The sequence below is a fragment of the Stegodyphus dumicola genome, chromosome 3 (genome assembly GCF_044657685.1).
Source record: "Stegodyphus dumicola isolate Sdum_Otavi_A_Nest chromosome 3, ASM4465768v1".
NCBI lineage: Eukaryota > Metazoa > Arthropoda > Arachnida > Araneae > Eresidae > Stegodyphus > Stegodyphus dumicola.
Genome location: NC_140770.1, coordinates 174,310,783 through 174,333,319, shown reverse-complemented (window position 1 = coordinate 174,333,319; position 22,537 = coordinate 174,310,783). Strand labels below are relative to the sequence as shown.

At 34.5% G+C, this 22,537-nt stretch overlaps 1 protein-coding gene and 1 non-coding gene across 6 annotated transcripts in view; both read right to left on the bottom strand.

Moving 5' to 3' along the window:
• The window catches only part of LOC118199010 (neprilysin-1-like), a 366,463-nt gene that overhangs the window by 26,457 nt on the left and 317,469 nt on the right, over positions 1–22,537 (bottom strand). For all 5 annotated transcript variants that reach the window (XM_085813638.1, XM_085813641.1, XM_085813637.1 and 2 more), the window contains 2 exons: positions 19,430–19,497; positions 1,408–1,538 (listed from right to left, as the gene is read on the bottom strand). In XM_085813638.1, coding sequence (XP_085669764.1) covers positions 1,408–1,538; positions 19,430–19,497 — 199 coding nt within the window. The remainder of the gene's footprint in view (positions 1–1,407; positions 1,539–19,429; positions 19,498–22,537) is intronic.
• TRNAP-AGG (transfer RNA proline (anticodon AGG)) lies at positions 5,683–5,754 on the bottom strand. The gene has a single exon. It is a non-coding gene; the product is annotated as a tRNA-Pro (tRNA).

Below are 22,537 nucleotides of genomic sequence, written 5' to 3'. Positions count from 1 at the left end.
TCTAGTACCTTCTACTTCTCGAAATTACTATAAGGCATATGAGAACAAGATACGGTTACAGTTACATATAGGGATCAATTACAGTTATTAAGGGGCTGGACCAAAATGTCACCTAATGAAACCAGAAGAGAAAAACATTAAGTGAAACATAAAATTAGCAACACACACACAAAAAAGGGGGCAAACAGCAGTTTTTTTAATGTTTTGTGTGTTACCTTTATTTATAAAATATCATGTTCTTTGCACTTAAACCATAAAATTGAATTCAACAGCAATATCGCAAGATAATATTAGAATGAGCATATCTTTAGAATTTTCGATACACAGTTCCGCGCACTGGAGATAAAAAGGTTTCTGCCCCACCCCCAGGTAGAGTGTTGTCATTGCTCGCTTTAAAATCGCTGAGTTTGTTAATCAAAAATTCGCGAAAGTGTTACAAAATATGAAATCGATCATAAAACAAATTCCAAATTAGGGCTTACAGATGCCCATTTTCGGTGGAGGATTACGTTATTCAAAATTCCATGGCTCTAGGTACCATTGTTTTACCTCAATGCGAGAAACATACATACATCTATGCAGCTTCTCCGTTATTTAATTTCTTTAAATATAACAGAGGGCGATAATATTTGGTGGCAAATATTTGAAAAGTGAAACGGACATTTAAACTTTCCAACGCAAAATGCCAAAATGAAATTAAAAGCTCTTCTGAGCTAACAACGTAGAGTTTGTCGTATCTTTATGTCAAAATCTTAATCTATCTTGAGGGCAAATAAGTACAGGTCCTTCTTCATCAGAAGCAAAGAAATCTGCAAGACTGTACCTGTCTGCCGTCGAAATCGATTGAGGTCTTGACTTAAATTTACGGTAAGCTCAAATTTGTTGTGCTGTTGATTTTATGTCACCTAATGGTCGCCAAGATCGGCGACTTTTGGCAAGTTATGGCCAAATTTGAATACAAAATTAGTCGCCAAAACCATCACCATCTTGGCGATACATCGGCAATCTAGCAAGATAGCCTTTTACTCAATGTTAAAGAGACTTGACCCTTTAATTTTATTTTTCCGGCAAAACTTCGTCTTTTCAAGTATTACATGTTAGATTAATCAAAAAATACTATAAATTCACAAATAATTTCACTAAAACTATTTACATACATGCACAATTAGTAACAACACATTTTCCAAATCTTCAAAAGAGTTTATAATGTATTGTAACTGCAAATAAGGGTCTGAAATTGATATTTTTAGATATTAATTTCAAATCTCTTTCTTGTGCAAAGAATGTTAAATTATCAACTCCGAAAATGTTAAAAATCACAGAGCTATGTCAAGCTACAATACTGAAACAAACTTGACCATTTAGCATGAGGCACTTCGATATCTACCAACAGAAAATTTAACTCACCCTCATATCAATATCTGTCATAATATAATCACCATATTGGTTTATCATGCAATCAGCTTTAGATTGAAAACGTTCCAGTGCTTCACTATTCCACCATTGTTTCAGGTTTCCAAAATGGTCAAACTGTCTACCTGTTTAGAAGAAAACCAGAAAAAGAACATGAAACGGCGAATTACGTTAAACTACATTTGCATATCTTATGATACGAGAAAAAATTTGAAGTAGAAGAAATCTGAAAGATTTTAGATTTTAACGGTCTAGTTTAAAAAAAAAATGTTTTCAGATTTCAACGGTCACCCAAAATACTAGTTTGTTAAGGTTTTTTTAACTCTCGCTGAGTTCGCAGTCTTCCAGTCTGCCGTTACAGTCACCCATTTTTTTTTTCCCTTTTTAGTTTATTATTAAGCATCATTTTCTTCCTACTTAAGAAATACATAATTCAACGACAAAATTACAAAACTTTTAAAAGCAGCATGGCAGTATATACGTTTAGAATTCCCGATGCAGCGTTAAATGTTGGGATATATATATATATATTCAGTCCTTTCTTAGTTCATGATATCAGTGTTTAATTTTCTTACTAAGATGGCTGTACAAAACTTTTTTGGTCTTTTTTTAATTACTATTCTGTGCGTTTACTTTATTTATTAAATATAACGTTCTTGGCGCTTACGCCACATAAAATTAAATTCAACAACAAAATCACAAATAATTTAAAAACATCATATCTTTAAAATTTCCAATAGACAGTCTCGCACGCTGGAGATAAAAATCCTTTTTTTCCTTACAGTGTCATCACTGCATTAAAATAGTTCAGTGTGTTAATGAGAAATTCATTGAATTTTGCAGAATATAAAGTAGATAATAAAACAATTTCGAAATTCAAAATTTAGGCTTCCAGGTTTTCAAGTTCGGGTGGAGGACTACGTTATTCAAAATTTGATGGCTGTATGTATCATTGTTTTCACAATGCGAGAAACATACATACACGCTTGCAGATTCTTTATTACTTAATTTCTTTAAATATACAGGACTATAATATTTGATGGCAATAATTTGAAAAGCGACACAGCGCATTCAATTACATGACATGAAATGCCGTTTGGAAACTAATATTCCATTTGGAAGTAACGTCTCTTTTGGCTAAAAATACAATCAAGCCGGCTGTAACGAACCTGACTCATAACGATCCCCTGGATATAACGAACGAACCTTTTCGACCCATTCAATTTTCTATGCGCTTTATGCTAGTTTATACTGTTACAGCGAGTTTCCAAAGGTATGGATATTCGGTATAACTATACGGATGCCTTCGATTGAAGTTTTTTTTTTTTTTTTAAACTTTCCATATTTTTCTAAAACTTTTGTCTACTTTAACGGAAATATTACTATCCATAAAATTATCCACTTTTAAAATGTTAGGATCCACATTTTACATTCCATCTGTTAAAGGAAAACACCTTTACATTCAACCTCACTTTGATCTCTGTTCTAAACAAAGGTTATACAAAAAATTGTGTAACAAAAATGTGCAAAATGTCTAGGAGAATGTCTAAGTACAAAAAGTCTTGGAGTACACAATACGCATATGTTAGGACACCATATGGCTTCTTTCATATAATAAATGTGACCATTGAATCGACGAACGTAAATAGATTGTCTGAATCGGTTCAAATTCTTTGATTAAATTGGCAAACAACTTCCTTTCAAGGCTGAAACTATAATAGAAATTTTTGAAAATTTCGCTATTCCGAGCAAGAGGAAGTAGTGAATCTTAGATGTTTCAGAATGAAAAATCCTTTTAGAAAATGAAAATTTTTGTTGCTTTTTGGTTTGTTTGTAAGTTCAGTTTTCCGAATGAAGCTTTTGTACACTTTAAGTCTTTTGCAAGGAATAGAAAAAATTTTTTACGAAAGTTATCAAATCTTTACCTTCAACCATATATATCTTGAAGATAAATTTCTTCAATTTTTACTTCCTTGTGCGAAGTAAAGGAAGTACCGTTATCGTAAAAAAATTCGGATATCATATTTCAACGAAAATATCCATATTGATCGCTCTCAAATCCATTTGATTCTTTTTTTTTTCATGACATCAGTACATACGGACAGAATAAAGGACTTTTTTATCCAAAACGAATTGTAAAATGGATTCAGAGAAGTTTTTGGAACGTCTTTAGGCCCATATCACACAGCGTTTGTTTCACACGAAAATCTGTTTTGGACATTTTTCTGACTAGTTTACTATTGAAAGAAAGACGTGCGACTTTTCCCTTCCTTTCCAAAAAATTTGCAAGTTGTTCGTTTTCAACCAATCAGCTATCAACTTCGAATGTTATCAGCTTGTTTGTAATGGGGAACCAGTTTCCCCTGTGTTAATGGCAAAGTGATCTGTGGTGATTGGCTGTTGTGACAAAGCAGAAAAATTGTTCCAAACAGTTGTTCTTCCGAAACAAACCGACGTGTGATAGCAGCCTTATACGCATGTACAAAAGTCACAAAAAACTCACCTATGTATGTATCTCGAATGACTCATAACCTTGAAATTTTGCATATGTGACTTCTATAATTTTTAGTTTTGCACCACCTTCTTTTTCGTTAAAATCGGGCACACCAAACGTATAAAAATGTATATGTATTCCCACTCTGTTACCCGGTTTGGTGAGTTCAATATTTTTTATTTTAATATACTGGTAAATTGTGTATTTTTTGCTTTAAAAGTGATTGAATTATGTGGTCCTTATGTCCCGGTTAAGGTTTTTATGCCTTTAGTTAATCTGCATGCTATAGTTGTAGAATTATCAACAATTTAAAAGTTCAAGTTGCGCTAAGCCTAACGAGGGTGACATTTGTTTGCATATGCATCTCTTAGTAGCATAGGAAATTCAGTCGGTGCACCAACTTCAACGTCATTTTGCTCAGTGGGATTTAAAAGTTACTTTGGTGCACAGAAATTTTTTCTTCTTGAATGAATGACTTGTTTTTGTGTTCGGTCACTAATTTTAATTAAAAAAATTAATTGTTTTTAACTGGAAATGGATTTTAAGCTTTTGTGTATTTTACAGTTTTTTAAGGAAGGTGCTTTGAGTTTTTTATGCATATTTGCTTTGTCGCGAAGTGGGAATTGAATTGATTAAATGAGAAATACATTTCTAATGAAATTCGAGGAAATAAATTTAAATGAAGGATAACAAAATTGTATGTAATTTAATAGGTCGTACAAGGGAGTCATACGTGTCCACGTCAGGTATTTTTTTATTAATTTTCGTACAAATATAAAATCATTATTTCTATATTTTTCTGGCTAAATTACTCACTCATAGCTATAAATAAGTAATTATAGAAGTTATGATTGTTCGACTTTGAGGATTCCAGACTTAATTCGAAGTTTCATGATATTTATGCTACATATAATGTAGTTTACCATGATTTATTACATTTACATTTATTAACGTATAACGTATTGTTAAGGTAATAATTGTATTAATTAAAAATTTAATATGATATTTTAAAAAATAAAATTATCATTCTCTTGTTTTGGTAAAGGGGACAATGCTAACATTTTCTTTTCTTTTTTTTTTTTTTTTTTTTAGATTTTTCATTTAATGACCAATCTTTCGGGCTTTTGAAATCCGTTATAACGGGGCTCGTTAATAATGTCAAAGTGCTTCATTTTATAATATTTTTCACTTTAAATAAAACAACGGTAATTGATACGTTTGCACAGATTGGTGATAGCTGCTATGCAGTAAATAAATCATTAAGAATATTATATTTTTCGAGATATTTTTGTTTCAAATAATTAAAATAATAGTACCCGTTCAAGGTTAACTTAAAAATAGGACAAAAATTAATTGTGCATAAATTTAAAAAAGTAATTTTAATATTACTTCACAATTTTACTTAATCATTTTAACGTTACTTGGCAACTTTACCTAATTATTTTAACATATTCTGGAAATTTTGCATTCATTTGTGATCATCGGATTCATACAGCAACAAGAACTTGAATTTTTCTAAATTCTATTAGCAGCTTTATGGATAAAAATATAAATAAATAAGTTTGCATATATTACTTAATGAAAAATCTTCGTTCAGTTTTTAAATCCGTTCTTGTTACTTAAAAAAAATCCACTCAGAAATAAACGGAAAGCAAATTTTAACTTGGATGAGTTAAAGCAATAATGACAGTAATAATAATAAAAAAATGTTTTGCTTCTGATTTCTAGTCCATATCTCGCAATGAAACGAAGAAAAAAATATTCACGTATTAGTAGGGCTCGGCCGGGATTTGAACCCGGGACCTCTCGCACCCTAAGCGAGAATCATACCCCTAGACCACCGAGCCACAATAGTGAAAGGTGATCTGTTAATTACTTTCGCAAAAAAAAGCGATTTGCACAAAACTTGTTTTATGGTTGTTTTTGAAAATATTAAAATTCAACCCGTTGAATAATTTGTTTCTGTTCTTATAACATTATCGTGATTCAAAGAAAGTACGGCAGAATGTCAAGATGCATTACTGCGTAGAAACCGGATATTCGAAAACCAGATATAGCTGCGTTTTCCTTTATACTCTATAGTCTAAATGAGTTTTACTCTATTGCCAATTAGGGAATGTTTCTTTCTCTTTTTCGTGTTTTATTTCAATAACAACCACACCCTTCGGTGGAGCAAGTTAGAAATAAATAAAAAAAATTTTAAAAAATATAGTTTAAAAATTTTATGTCACGCCCAAAGGGACTTTTTTTAAAGTTTTGTGTGTTGCCTTTATTTATTCAATATCATGCTCTTCACATTTAAACCACATAAAATTCAATCCAATAGCAATATCACAAAATATTTAAAAAGAGCATATCTGTAGAATTTTCGATAGACAGTATCGCACGCTGGATATAATAAGGTTTTTTTTTTCGTAGATATTGCTATTGCTTGCTTTGAAGTTTGTTAATAAAAAAATTCGTTAAAGTTCTACAAAATTTGAACTAGATAATAAAACGCATTCGAAATCCAAAATTCGGGCTTCCAAGTGATGTTCGATTGGAGGACTACGTTATTTAAAATTTGATGGCTCTAGATACCGTTGTTTTTTCAGAATGCGAGAAACATTCATGCAGATTCTTCATTATTTAGTTTCTTTAAATATAATACATGGCGATAGTATTTGGTGGCAACAATTTGAAAAGTGAACCAACGCAGAAAGTGAAACGACGCAAAATGCCGTTTTGCCTTTGGGTCTAATGCCCCTTTGGGCTAATAATTAATGAATAATAAGTACATATTAAAGATTATATCCTTAAATTAAAATACAGAGCAAACTTTTTTTGCAAAATCTATCAACAAAATCACCTATGTTTGCTTAAACGCAAAACTTATTCTCATTTCAACTTGTAGAGTCATTAGGTTAATTGGAAACAGAAAAGATGAAAAATATGCAACCGCCTTCGCCGGGAATCGAACCACGGACTTCTGGAATACCGGCCCAGCGTGCAGAACTACTACACTACGAAAGCACGCTAGGAAAGTGGGAGAAATACCGTATAAACTAATGGCAATATAACAATTAAATATTGTTCTTTATCCAAAAACTAAAACTAACTTTCCAATTTTGCTTTTATTTTTCTATGTAAATATTAAGCAAAGAAATTATCTTTCATTTGAATAAACGTGAAACGAATTATTTATTCCGATTCAGCCCACATCAAAATATTTCTTTTTAATTTAAGATAAAATATAAAATAAAATTAAAATAACACACCGTAAGAGTAACAGCATAAAACTTCCTGTCATTAAACTTTTGCTTTTAATATTTCGCTAGAAATATGTCATTTTAATGAAAAAAAATCAAAAGTGGTCGGAAATTCATCAAGCGGAAAAAATATTTAAAACACGTAAAAAAATTCGAAATTACCATCAAATTCGAAGACATATATTTACATATATGATAAATTGAATTAAGACATATATGATAAATTATTTTCTGCAGTACTTTAATTTCCGTCGATGAGTCAATATACGGTCTGATACTCCTTTGCTCGAATGAGTATATAGTATCTGGCCATACACTAAGATACTTGTAAAAAGATTTTAATGTCATTTTTGTGGTTTTTACCTTAACAGTAGATTATTATGGCAACATGAATTATCAAACGATGCAATACATCGAATGCATGTTTTGACGCATTTGTATAAAAATCCGTGACAATCTTCTTTTTTCTTTATTGGTGTATGTTCGTGTGAAAACTTAACTCATCACGTTCGATAAAAGCTCTCTTTATTCATTTGGGATTTCGATTAATATCATATTTTGTTCGCTCAATGAAATTAATCGTTCTTTTTTATTATTAAACTTTCACTAAGAATATTCTTAATGGGAAAGATCCTAAACGAGCAATGAAGCAAGAGTGGCTAGCTAGAATGAAGCGAAGAGCGGAAAGAATCGAACGAGCCGTGGGATCGGAAAAATCAATTCCACAAAGCATTAATTTCCTGAACTGATTTTTTTTTTTCTGATGAATTGAACTGAGTTTTTCTTCTTTTTTTTTAAAAAATTATTTTGAAATTCCGTAAAACCTCCTAACTAATAATCAAGATCAATCTCCTAACACAGAACTAACAATCAAGTTATAAAATTTCGCAAAAAAAAAAAAAAAAAAAAAAAAAAAAGGGGAAGGAAATGATAAAAAGTAAACTCACTTTTAACATGGGAGGATGTTAAAAGTTATTCAATCATTCTTTTCTTTCCTAAAATAAGAATCAAATTTCCCTGTTACGCTTCCTACAAGATCTCAGCTCTTTTTTTCACGAATCAGATTGCAGATTTCTATTCCTGGCAAGCTTCCAAGAAGAGCCATCCATGAATTGTGACTACAACTCCGTTTTCTAGAATGAGAGTTAATTAATTCACTGAGTTAAGTGAATCGGTTCTGTGAATCAGTTCCGGAGCGGATCATCGAACCCTAATTTCAAAATAACTTTATTATTATTATTATTGTTTTCTACCTGAAAATCGTTTTGGGAATTCATTACCAAGTTTTCCGGTTAGTTCAGAATCCTTTTTTGTAGCTTATTTTCAAATGCTGTTTTGCTCAATGACGTAGTGACAACTGGACTCATACGGACATCCTTATTGAAAACTTTCTGAAATATCCTTAACTTCTCTTTGGTATGGGGACATGTTCGTACTATTTATTAATCAACAGACTCATTTTTCGTAATCTCAGGTTTAAACCTCTACAATATTTATTGACATCTACTAGAAATACTATTACGTCATTCATCCAGTTATCATCAAACACAAAACGCGCAGCCTTCTATAATTGGCGTAAATTTGCAGAATCGAAAGCTTGGAAATCTTTAACTATGGGTTAGTCCAGGCTTTCCCAAACTTTTACAGTACGCGGTGCACTTGCAGTTACTTTTTTTTCCCACGTTTGGTTGGTTATTTTTTTTTTCACGGCACCCCTGTTGCAATATTTCTATCATAACGATAAACAAGCACTGAAATAACAACGACATTTTAGTAAAGAAGTATATTAGGTATTTCTCCCAACTTCTTAGCGTGCCTTCGTGGTATAGTGATCTGCATGCTGGGTGCGAATTCCAGAGGTTCGTGGTTCGATTCCCGGCGAAGGAGTTGCTCATTTTTCACCTCTCCTGCTTTCAAAAAAAGTATCTGTACTATGATTCTAAACTAATAAGTGGACTGTATAGCAAAAGAACTAACTAATTTATTTACAGTAATTAACTATTCAGATCTAATACATGCTCTGGCATGTTGCTTAGCCGAATCCAGATGGCCAAGTGAGAGTTTCTCTCCCTATCCAAGAGGTGGCGCTATATTCTAACTTAACATGCCGCCGCCCGTTGAAATTACAAATTTCAACATGTAAATTACAAACAAACATACAATTTAACCAATCAAGAACAACTAATTCTACAATACAATATGAAAGCTAATAGATAATCTTTCATCATGAATATAATATAAAATAATGTAACATTTTAAGAACATAAACATTCACTATGCTACAATCGAACTTATTCTTTAAACAATTCCATTTTAATGTAAAGCACAATTTTCAATAAGAACATAATAATGTAAACTAAGCATTATTATCCTGGATAGGTAATAAACAAATTTTACTAATACATCGAATATACACACCATTTGATGTTTTCACTTTAACAACTCTGGCCTTATTATCTTTACCAGGTAAAACTTCTAGAATTCTTGCTAAAGACCATTTAAATGGCGGAAGATTATCTTCCTTTAACACAACTAACATACCTGCCTTTAAATTTTCTTTATTAATAAACCATTTGGTGCGTTGTTGTAGATGATTTAAATAATCAGTTTGCCAACGTTTCCAAATAACTTGAATGAACTTGGTAATAACTTGCATTTAGAAAGTCTATTATCTGTAAGATGAGACAAATCTGGTTCAGGATATGAAGTAATGGAACGTCCAATTAAAAAATTACCTGGCGTTAAGGCTTCAAAGTCATTTGCATCTGTCGATAAAGGTAAAATTGGACGAGAATTGAGAATACCTTCAATCTGTGTGACTACAGTCCAAAGTTAATGTATAACTGCTGATTGTACGCTGAAGATGGTATTTAAATGACTTAATACCTGCTTCCCATAAACCACCGAAATTTGGTGCTCTACGTGGAATTAGTTTCCAATTTATACCTTCAGATGTTAAGAAATCTGCTATATCAGAATTAGATTTAAGGACTAAACTATGCAATTTTTTCAGTTCTGATTTTGCACCAACCATATTAGTACCGTTATCTGACATTATGGTATTACATTTTCCACGTCTAGCAATAAATCTTTTAATAGTAGCAAGTAATGAATCTGTGGTTAAATCAGTTACTACCTCTAAATGTATTGCTTTAGTAGCTAAACAAATGAATATAGCAACGTACACTTTTGCATAATTACCCTTTCTCTGATTTTTATACTTGATGAAGGAATGGACCAGAAAAATCGAGTCCACAAGTATTAAATACAAACCCTGGCTTAACTCTCTCACTAGGTAAATTTCCCATAAGTTGTTCACATACAGTTGGTTTAACCTTAAAACATGTTACACATTCATGTACAACCTTTCGAGCTACATCTCGACCATTAATAACCCAAAATTTACTACGAACCTGATGCAATAGTGCTTGAGCACCAAGATGTAAATATTTAACATGGTAATACTGAAAAATTAATCTAGTAAATACATGATCTTTTGGCATTACATAAGGAAACTTTTGGTTGTAATTAAGATTACTATTGGCAAGTCTGCCTCCTACTCTCAGAAGAGAATCATTATCTAGAAATGGACATAAAAAGTTTAACTTACTTTTGGAAGAAACACAATTCTTATTTTTTAAAGACAGAATATCCTTGCTAAAATGCTGTAACTGTACATACCTGATAATGATTTTCTCAGCGTCATCCAATTCTTTAACAGTTAGAGAACCTATTAAATGTTTTCCCTTACAATTGGCTATAAATCTACAAACAAAACTTAATACACGAATAATACGAATATAGTTATTACTAATGTTAAGAATATGATCTAAAACAAGGGAATTAGAGTTCACATTTAGATTAACTAAGTCATTATCCTTAAGTTTGAGTTCTTTGACGTATTCCACATCATCCATATCAGATGAAATTAATTCACAAGGATTAGTCAAAAACTTCTCCTTAGTCAAGAAAGTTGGTCCATACCACCATAAATCATTATGAAGAAGATCTTTAGGTTCAGCTCCACGTGATATTAAATCAGCTGGATTATTGTGAGTGCTAACATGGTACCACTCATGAACCGCAGTCATGCTTCGAATAACAGATACTCTATTAGCAACAAATGTATTTAGTTGATAAGGTTCCTTCTTAATCCATGACGAATCAGTGAAGTAATACACCTTGACAATAGGTAGCTGAATGGCCTCTAATATTTTTTTCATTAGTTTTACCAACAGAACTGCACCACAAAGTTCCAAACGAGGAATGGTAATTGACTTCAGAGGTGACACACGAGACTTGCTGCACAGAAGTCTTGATGAACATTCATTTGAAGATGACATACATTTCACATAAATTGCAGCACCATAGGCTTTCTGACTAGCATCACAGAATCCTATAATGTCTATTTGTTGTAATCCATTGGTTAGAACAAATCTAGGGATGCGATAATCGTTGACTATTTTTAGACTATGCAGAAATTCCTTCCATTCTTCAAAGTAATTTTTAGGAAGAGGTGTATTCCAATTTAATTTTAGAAGCCAAAGTTTTTGTAGAAATATTTTAGCTTTTGTCGTAACAGGTCCAATTAAACCTAACGGATCAAACAGGCGACCTATCGTTGATAAGACATCTCTTTTCGTGCCTGTTTCTTCAAAGTCAGGTACCTTTAGATCGTAAGAAAAACAGTCTGTAGACGTATTCCATGACATTCCTAAGGCTTTTGTAATCTAAGGCTTATCCGTAACTTGAAAGGAGTAATCCTGAGTAGCACTTTCTTTATTCTTCAATAGTTCTGGATTGTTTGAACACCATTTGTGTAACTGCATTCCACCACGTTCTAGAAGACAGGTTAACTGTGCCTGCAACTCCTTGGCTCCTTGCATCGTATTAGCTCCAGTAATAATGTCGTCCACGTAACAGTCCTTCAGTATGGCTCTTGAGGCATGAGGAAAGTCTGTCGCTTCATCCATTGCTAACTGCTTCAGGACCCTTGTTGCAAGGAATGGTGCACTTGCTGTTCCGTATGTTACAGTCCTTAGACGGTAAGTCTGCACAGGACTACCAACTGATTCCTTCCACAAGATCAACTGCAGGTTTCGTTGAGATGGTTCAATAAGTATTTGTCTGTACATCTTCTGAACATCAGCTCCTAATGCATAGTTGTACTTTCGAAATCTAATAATAATAGAAAATAAATCTTCTTGAGGTATTCTCCCTTTCATTAATATTGAGTTCAGCGACTTTCCATTGCTAGTAGCCGCGGATGCATTAAACACAACGCGAAGCTTGGTAGAGGCTTTCTCTGGCCGATAAACTCCATGATGACTAAGATAATTGCAAGTCGATGTTTCAATTTCTTGAACTTCTTCCATGTGATTTAGATCCTTATATTCTTTAATAAAATTCTTATATAATGTTTTCATATTCGAATGACTTTCTAGTCGATTCCACACTTGATGCAATCTTTTCTCAGCCAGCGTTTTCGATTCTCCTAATTCTATACCTTCCCTTATGGGTAACTGAACTACGTATCTTCCATCATTTTGTCTATAGTGAGTACGCTTGAAATGTTCTTCACAGTATTTTTCTTCTTCACTGAAAGCATCCTCGATATTTTCAATGGATTCAACTTCCCAAAATCTTTGCAAAATTTCTTCAACTCTTTCCTCACTATTTAGAACTAAACCACAATAATTTACTTCTGAGTCACTCTTGCATGCACCAGACGCGATATATCCAAAAACTGTTTCTTGAAATATCAACGGTTGATTTTCTAATTGAAATTTTCCTTCTTTTAAAATCTCAAAGAACAATTCGGCCCCTAGTAACATATCTATTTTGTTAGGTGTTCCAAATTGCGGATCCGCTAATTCAATATCAATGGGAATATTTAATGACTGCACATCTAAACACCTTGATGGAGTTACATTGGTTATTTTAGAAATAACTAAACAATTAACTGATCTTACATATGTTAAATCCTTATTCGAAATCTGTACATCTAGTTGATAATTAATATTTATAACGTTCTCATTAATTCCGGATACAGATGCATAAATTCTTTCCTTCTTTAAATTTAACAAATTAGCAACTCCTTCACACAGGAAACAACTCATGCTGCCGTTATCAAGTATTGCGCGAACTGGGATTCTTTTTCCTTCGGAATTGAAAATATATATTATTGCAGTCGCCAATAACACGTTTTTTCTGCGTGTCAAAAGACAACTTGATTGATTTTTATTAGAGACATCTGCGTTCTTGTTTATAATTTCGTCACTCGTTGCTTCCGTTTTTGTTTTGTCTAACTTATGTTGAATGGCGCCATTTCTGAGCAGGCGATGTATTAATGAATGGTGTTTTTTTATGGCATTCCGAACATCTGAACTTAGAATTGCATTTTGCGATTAAATGCTCTTTACTGAGACAGTTTAGACACAATTTATGGGTTTTAACTATTTCATATCTTTGATTTGGATTTAATTTCAAAAATGAATCACATTTATGCAGTGGGTGATTATTATTTTTGCATATAACACAAATCGAAACACTATCGGTTTTAACCATCAGAGCCTTTGATTTCGAATTTTTTTCTAACGGATATTTCATTTTATTAATACTACGGTTAATGTTATCCAATAACTGACATCTTTTCTCTAAAAACGAAATTAATTCATCAAACGTAGGAACTTCCGTAGCATTAATGCTTAGTTCAAATTGTTTGCGCGTTTCGAAATCTAGTTTCTGAAGTACGATATTTAATAACAGAATATCCGATAAATTATTTTTCTCATATTTTAAAACATTCAAAGCCCTAACGTTTTTAGTAACATTATCTATTACATATCTTATTCCTTTAGACGATTCGAATGTTAAAGTACGTAAATCCATTATTGACTTTATATGCGTCTCAATTAATATTCTTTTATTTTCATACCTATCTTGAAGAGCGTTAAATAGAGAATTAAAAGTATCATCAACAGTTTCAAGATTTTTTGCTTCATCAGTTAATGCAGCCTTTAAATAGTAGAGTTTCTGAACTTCTGTTAATTGCGTGTTATTCGCTATGATGTTTTCGAATTGAAGCTTAAAATTATTCCATTCGGTATATTTACCAGAAAACTTAGGAATTGGTAATTCTGGCAAACGTATTTGTACTTTAGGATCAAATTTACTATAATCATTTTCATTTTCAGAATGTGCTATAGATGATAGAATTTCCATAATTCTTACCTCTAGAACTTCCGTTCTTTCTTCCATTTCGGCGATTTCTTCATCGATGTCTGTGACATTTTTTTCATCAACGCTTTCGAAATATCTAATCCTCAAGTTTCTAATATCCATTTGAATGCTTTGTAGCGATCTATACTTTATTTGAATTTCATTCTTATTCGAACTATCATCATATTCCTTCACTACATTTTCTAACCTAGTTAGTTTCGCTTTTAACGAAGTTTTGTTTCTATCTAATGCCAGCATTTTGTTCACTTCTCCGGCTCTGCTGACCATGGACTATGATTCTAAACTAATAAGTGGACTGTATAGCAAAAGAACTAACTAATTTATTTACAGTTATTAACTATTCAGATCTAATACATGCTCTGGCATGTTGCTTAGCCGAATCCAGATGGCCAAGTGAGAGTTTCTCTCCCTACCCAATAGGTGGCGCTATATTCTAACTTAACAGTATCTAATGTCTCTAAAGTGACGCCCGAACTAAAAGGGTGGTGGATGATGATTCTCCACACCCAGGGAATTTGGCGACTAGGGTACCCTAAAACCCCAGTCGCCCTTTAAAAGGGGGAGTATATAAGGTATTTCTGCAGCCTTCTTAGCGTGCCTTCGTATTGTGGTGGTCTGCATGCTGGGCTCGTATTCCAGAGGTCCACAGTTCGATTCCCGGCGAAGGCGTTTCTCATTTTTCCGTTCTTTTGCTTGAAAAAAAATAATCCTAATGTCTCTACAGTGACGCCCGAACTAAAAAGGGTGGTGATGATGATTCTCCATACCAAAGATTTGGAGATTGGGTCCCCTAAAAAACCCCAGTCGCCATTTAAAAGGGGGGAGTATAAAAGGTATTTCTCCCGCCTCTTCGCGTGACTTCCGCATAAAAGAAACCTCCAGTAACAAATTAGAAACTCATTACGAAGGGTGAGCTTATTGATGCTCGTACAGTTTTTTCAAATTGCAGAAGATGACTCGAGACAGCTATTCTCATTTTTTGCTCCACATTTGATTTTCGAACCATATTTGGTCTTCATTTGGGCGACAGCTGGAAACCAAGACAGAACCACAGATAGGATCTCGCAAAGGGAAAGAGAATCCTTAGAGCTTTAGAACTTAAAGTTAGGAAAGTTTTAATTGAAATCCAAAACTTCTATTTAAACTCTCTTCAACTTGCGAATAAAAAGGACCGTGAATTCAGCATAAATTTCTCTACATTATCTTCCACAAAGTATTTTGTAAACCAGTCAGTGAGCTTTGAAAGGAGTTGCATGAAAAGAAATAGCAATTCTTATAGAATAAGCACGTTGTTTATCCACGACTCCAACTCCAGCTTTTTCCTAAACGCTAAAATCTTTTGTACAAGTTTCAAGAAGTGCATACGTAGCCCTGCTGTGACAGATTAAAGAACTTTTAGTTTGTCAAAAACATTGCCCTAATATGCCAGTGTCACCAGACAGCCTAGTTCAGATAAATTCTTAGCGATCGCATGATCTTCTTCTTGCAAAAAAGTGTGAAATTCTTGATGCCGTTCGAAGGCACGAAACTGGACGTTGTCACGCGAAAGCCATCCTGAACTGCAATAGTATAGCATAGCCGTGTGTTCAACTTCCATATCCTTGCATAGGTTTTTGAAAAAAATTGCTTTCAGCGGTCTAGTTTTTATGTAGTTAGTTCTCTACGTCTGTGACACGTTTTAATGCCGTACTCAATTGAGGACTAAACGACTTCAGTGCAAAAGGTTCCCAGTAAATAATGCAGTGGGTCCCTACAGCATGCGCCGTTTTACTGCAAAAAAAGCCTGTAGTTCCGCATAGCGACTGTATATTGTTTGAGCACATCAGTACACACACAGATGCACTTTTTCCAATCTAAATCATTTTCCATTGTAAATTTGTTAAGCATTATGAATAAGTCTTGAGCCTTTGCACTTCCGATGATGTTCTTGCAGTTCAGAAGATCTTCAACATTATCATCCAGGAGGCGTACATAATGTATAAGATTTGCATCTTTACTACTGTTTATTACCCTCATCTAATTGTGAACCGGGTTTATTTATCTTTAATTTTCTCTATCAACTGATTATTGAGATTCTGAGCTACACATTGAATTCTTTGTACAGGGTGGTTGTAATTAAAGAGGCCCTATTCAAGCGACTGTAGAACCCGTTCTATTTACTGAATTTTGATGAAATTTGGTATATATGTTATATGGACCACGGGAAAACGATTTCTGCAATAAAAATATTTCAAATTTTGACCTCCATGGAGAATTGTGGCGCCTTAAGAAGGACAAAAAAAATATGTCAAAATCATTAAAATTTACTCAGTTTCAATGCTCAATGTGTGCTCCATTGACATCAATTACGTGTGGAAAGCGCATTATAGCGTGTTCAGTGCTAGCGTGAAGTGACTCTCGAGGCTTGTAATGCTGGCTTTCAACTCAGGTAAAGCCATTATTCCTTATTTCCAAAACACAGTCTTTTAGGAATCTCCACAACCACAAATCACAGGTATTTAAGTCGGGTGAACGAGGAGGCCAGGCATCGGGAGAAGCTCTGGATATTGCACGATTTTCAACAAAGTTAGCACGAAGCAGTTCTTTGACTTGGCGCCCATTATGGGGAGTTGCTCTATTCTGCATGAAGACAGTGGTCTGATAAAACAGTTTTACCACCAGAGTTCGATCTTTCTTCTGTAAGGGCATGATTAATGATGACAAAGGCACGCAGAACGATTTCTGGCTCTTGCTGCAAGTCTGTTTATAGGTTTGACTAATTTGCAAAAGAATATTTTTCAATTGCATCTGGTGGTCAAAATTTGACATATTTTGTTATTGCAGAAATCGTTTTCTCATAGTCCATATAACGTATATACCAAGTTTCATCAAAATCCGATAGGCAGAACGGGTACTACAGGGGTCTGAATAGGCTCACTTTAATTATAACCACCCTGTACATTCGAGCTATACATTGAATTCTAATACTGCTGTTGCATATAGGTACCTCAGAAATGAGTTCTGTACCGTAATATTAACTATATCGGTAGCAGCTCTTTTGCGATAGTGTGCGGCCTTTTGCACTTCATCACTCTGCGAGGTACCTTGAAAGACGCTAGCTGTAAGTTACTCGGAACTGACGCTTGTTTCGTGAACACACTGCATTGCTTTTGTAAATCTTGCAACTTCCTACGCAAAAAATGCGAGATTTGTAGACCAAGTAAGGGTGAATTGCTTCAAGAGGTCTCTTTAGCTTACTTGGGTGAATACATTGTAGATGTTGTATTTCATTGTTGTTTACATATATTGTAGTAAAAACCAAAATCAAAGTAACTTTTCCTCGTAGTTACGACGTTTTCTCCTCTTTTATTCTACGCCAGTTCCGAAACCTGTCAATCAAAGGTGAACTATTGTTACTATCAGTTATCTCGTTTAATATAATGTTTTCTATTTTGTAAAATATCGTGTGGATTCGTAAATTTATTGCAATATTTTATCGAGGTCACGACTTCTTTTTCATAGATGTATAAGATTAAACGACTTTCCTCAACCGTTCCTGAGTTGGATACTCACGGTCGCGAGCGGAAAAACGAACCACCAACAGATACCACTGCTGAGAAGCTAAATACTGCAGTCTTGTGACAGGAAGTAATAGGTGCAAAAATATATGAGCATAACACAGTACAATCTGTCAAAACAACATAAAATGATTACAAATTGAAAGAGCTAAAAGACAGAATAAAATAGAGCTTTAAAAAACGATACTGAGCGTAAGAATTACTGTAGATTAAAACGAGAAATGAAAATGTTAAAAATACAATTTAATATTTTAAATATAATATTAATGAAAGTACAATTAATGAAAAATATGGACAGGCTTTCAATCTTCTTTCTTCGTGTTCGCGGCGAATCTGGCCGTACATCGCGGCGCTCCAGGGCGCCGCAGCGCACACTTTGGGAACCCCTGAGCTAGTCCCTGACTTGAGGAAACTGGTTGTAGAAAAGGCGTTTTTCTTTGTTAACGAATCTTCCACACATTTAATTACCCTTGGGTCCCTGAGCTAGTCCCTGACTTGAGGAAACTGGTTGTAGAAAAGGCGTTTTTCTTTGTTAACGAATCTTCCACACATTTAATTACCCTTGGTTAAGGATGCAGTGGTCCATAATGGCATCACAGTACGTTATATGAGCAATAAATTTGCAGGTTCATTATATTTGTCACTAATTGCTTTACTTCGTCTGTAACAATTTCATTTAATCTCTTGTCTAATCATTTAAACTTTCATTTAATCACAGCGAAGCAAACACAAACTAACATTCGGTAGACGGTGTCTCAGAATCGCACGCAAATTTACTGATGCGCAGTTTTAACTTATCAAATTGGCTAAGGCTTAAGTTTAACAGGGATTTAATGTCATTTTTACCTTAAAGCGCAAAGTTTTATGATCGAAAAGCCTTCATCTGCACGAAGCCTTACGTCACAAGTGTACGCACGAGAGAATGCGGTAATTCCTTCCATTCCCTCTCTCTTAAAAGGGCGAATGGTACGAGACGCGAGGCCTAGTCGAACAAACGCGGGAGGTAACGAAGTGTTATTCACCATACTTTTAGTTTGGGTGCCACTGTACCTCGATTTCGAACTATGAATCTTGAATTTGCTATCTGAACATGCTCACCACTTACACACCAACAATAGGCATTTAATTGTTCTCAACTAATTTTTTAATCTATGTATTATTGACGCTAACAAGTATTATTTATTTCTTTGCTTAAATAACTGAACCAAACTATAAATAAATATTACTTTACTGTAGGAAACTGTAAAACATAAATGTCGTAATAGGAGTTGAAAAACGGGGAAAATCTCGAAAGTACAGATCTCTCTAGAGAATGAGCCACAGATGTTTAAAGAGAGTGGAAGAAAAGCAAATTTTGATTTAAAGAAGAAAGAAAAAGGAAGCTGCTCGGAAGAATTTAAAATAAGATTTAGAACAAGAAATGCAGTGGTATTTTTTAGCGAAAAAAGATTTTATGCGTCCGAACATTTTCTTACCTTTATCGTCAAATCCGTGTGTTATCTCGTGTCCAATAACTACACCAATGCCACCATAGTTAAGTGATCTATGAAAAAAAAAGGAAATAAATATATTTCTATTTTTTCATACATTTAAGCAAGTCTTTCTATTAATAGAATCATCTGGAAAGTCTAATGAAAATATGCAATAAAAAGTGTTCAGTTTGTAAAGTGATATGGCTTTTCTTACTATATCGCTTTCCAGATGTGTATTACATATTCGCTAGCATAGCAGACGCGCACTGTGCGTCTGCAATGTGTTAGTACTAAGTTCGTCAAAGATCGAAATTTGAAGAAACAAAATTCTTATTTCTTAGCCCGCAATATGCGGTCCTTTTGAATGATGTGCGTTATCATCATTATCAAGCAATACTGGGCACGTTCACTAGATTCCTTTGTAGAACTCGGCTTCATGAATGTTGGATATATCTGAAGTAATGTTTTCGGAATCTCTTTAGTGCTACTAAAAATAATGCTTTTTGAGTCGAGACTTCCTTCAGCAAACAGAAACTACACTCTTCAAAAGTGAAATTGCAACACCAAGAATGAATCCTCGTAGGGTCATGCAGATTGCAAGATCGTGAGATGGATATTCAAATGATTAGACACATAAAATCATTCTAAACCAATTTATTAAGTATCTAATGTGCCCACCTAGGGCAGAGATACAAGCTGCAATCCGGCGAGGCATGCTATCAATGAGTTCATTGATGGTTGTCTGAGGTAACCTTTGCCAAGCCACATCTACTGCTGTACACAGATCATCTAGGGTTTCCGGCTGTGGTCCTCGTTTAATGTCACGTCCAATGACATTCCACAGGTGTTCGATGGGATTCAGCTCTGGAGAAGCTGCTGGCCAGGGTAGGATGCCAAATCCGGTCAGGCTGTTACGAGTACGCCGTGCGACATGCTACTTGGCATTCTCTTGCTACAATACCTTGTTGAGTGCGCCCTGCAACCAGGGCAGAACAACAGGTTCCACAACTTACGTGACGTAGCCGTCGGTTGTCAAACTGCTGTTAATTTGTACCAGGGGCGTGTTGTGATCAAACATAATGCCATCCAAACCACGCCCGGTGCAGGACCGGTGTGACGATCGGCGAAACAGGCTGTTTCGTAGCGTTCTCCGAGTCACCGCCATATTCATCGACGGCCATCATTCCTTCACAGACAGATACGAGATTCATCCGTGAACAAAACTCGATGCCATTCGATGGTCCACGCGTTATGACGCTTGTACCACACCAGGCGTGTGGTCTTGTGTTCAGCAGTCAATGGTAATTCTGTGGCTGGTACCCGTGAACGTAAGTGTACTTCATGCAATTTGTTGCGTAATGTTTGGATGAACACAGATCCACCGGCTCCTGGAGGCAACCGGCTTCCAATGTCACGTGACGTGACAAAAGGGCCTCCAGTAGTTGACCGCCGAATACGCCGGTTAGTGCGCTCCTGACGTGCACCTGTGCTCACCACTTCCTCTTCGACGTGCACGTACCACCTTCCTGAATCCATCGCGTGACACAACGTTGGATGGTACTCACGTTGTGCCCAATGCAAGTGGCTGTTGTGCGCAGCGACAAACCAAGTTCATGGAGTTCGATAATAGGGTCACAGTCCCTAGTCGTTAAGTGATGGTATTGAGCTCGCCGACGGCTCATAGGCATTTTCTATGCTTCTTCTAAAGTCTCCAACGCTCCGTAAACCCTCAGACGCTGTTTATAAGAAAGAAAAATGGCTGATCTTTATAGCCCACATATACGTACCACGTGATCCAATGCGTGCGCAACTTTTATCATTTGCATATCCACCTCACAACTTTCACTCCTGCTATTTGCATGACAGTACGCGCATTCTTTCTTGGCGTTAAAATTTCACTTTTGTCGAGTGTAGTCTGCAGTTGACGAATGGTAATTAAAGGAAATGGTTGAAAATTATGACAGCTTGCTTTGTCTGAAGTCGCTTGACAACAGAACCCTTGGAACTATAAGGTTTTTACGGGGAACCCCATCCACCCTTAGAGAAATAAATCTTAAAATAATATTTAAAGCAGATCAGTATAAGTAAATACTTTATGTAAGACAATTAAAGGAAAGCAATGCATTTTATTAAGCAATTTTAACACACAATTAACATTATGGATTAATCAACAAGTAATAAAAATGTGTTTGGATTATTAAGTGATTCTTGCAATTCATTAAAAGCTCTTCACATTTTCTACTACGGAATTGATATTTTCAGTAATGATCTATCCTCAATCCACTCGCGACTGCAAAATAATGTCTTCCCTAGTCAAGCACTAATCTCAATTATGTATATATATATATATATATATATATGAAATGTAGATTCTCATACATTATTTATGTTGTGCAGCCGTGGCAACAGGAATGAGACAAATTTTGGAATATAAAGTGATACGTTTATTTTAGCATCCATCTCACAAGCGTTCCTCCTGTACCTCGAGGAGAAGCCCTATTTATAGATATGTGTGCGTCATGGGGCTCATCCAATCAGCGATATTAATTGAAATCACTAGGTGAAGCTATCTTCTCATCAGGAGTGTTTATCGATTTCGGTAAAGAATTAAATAAAGCAAATGTATTAGGAATAAAAAATTTTAGCAACAGTTTATTATTTGAAATGAGAAAATAATTCAAGACTTACTACTAAAAGAGCTAAAAAACATAATATTCACATGCATGTGGCTCGACGCTGAAAATTTTGCGGAGCCTTGTGTGAAACCTACTGATTTGGAGATACATGGAAATACATTATCATCCCTGATGCAGCAGTTTTAGTTAAATGACTACAATAAAGAATGGTCGATTTGTTATCGAAAATGAAGACAAAAAATATACAAACCTGGTTCTGTCAAAGCAAAAAAGTTTCAGTATGGGGTTTATGATTGTTCCAGGATTCTCTTACAATAGGATATTAAGAAGAGTGGGAAAAATGTTAAAACAAACGTAACGTAATATCAAGAGACAATATCAAGAGAAAGTTTTACTGCAGATATTTGCAGAAGAAATTCCAATTTTTTTTGTTTCAATGACTTTCAAAGAGTGAAACATAGAACTTCTGGTTTTT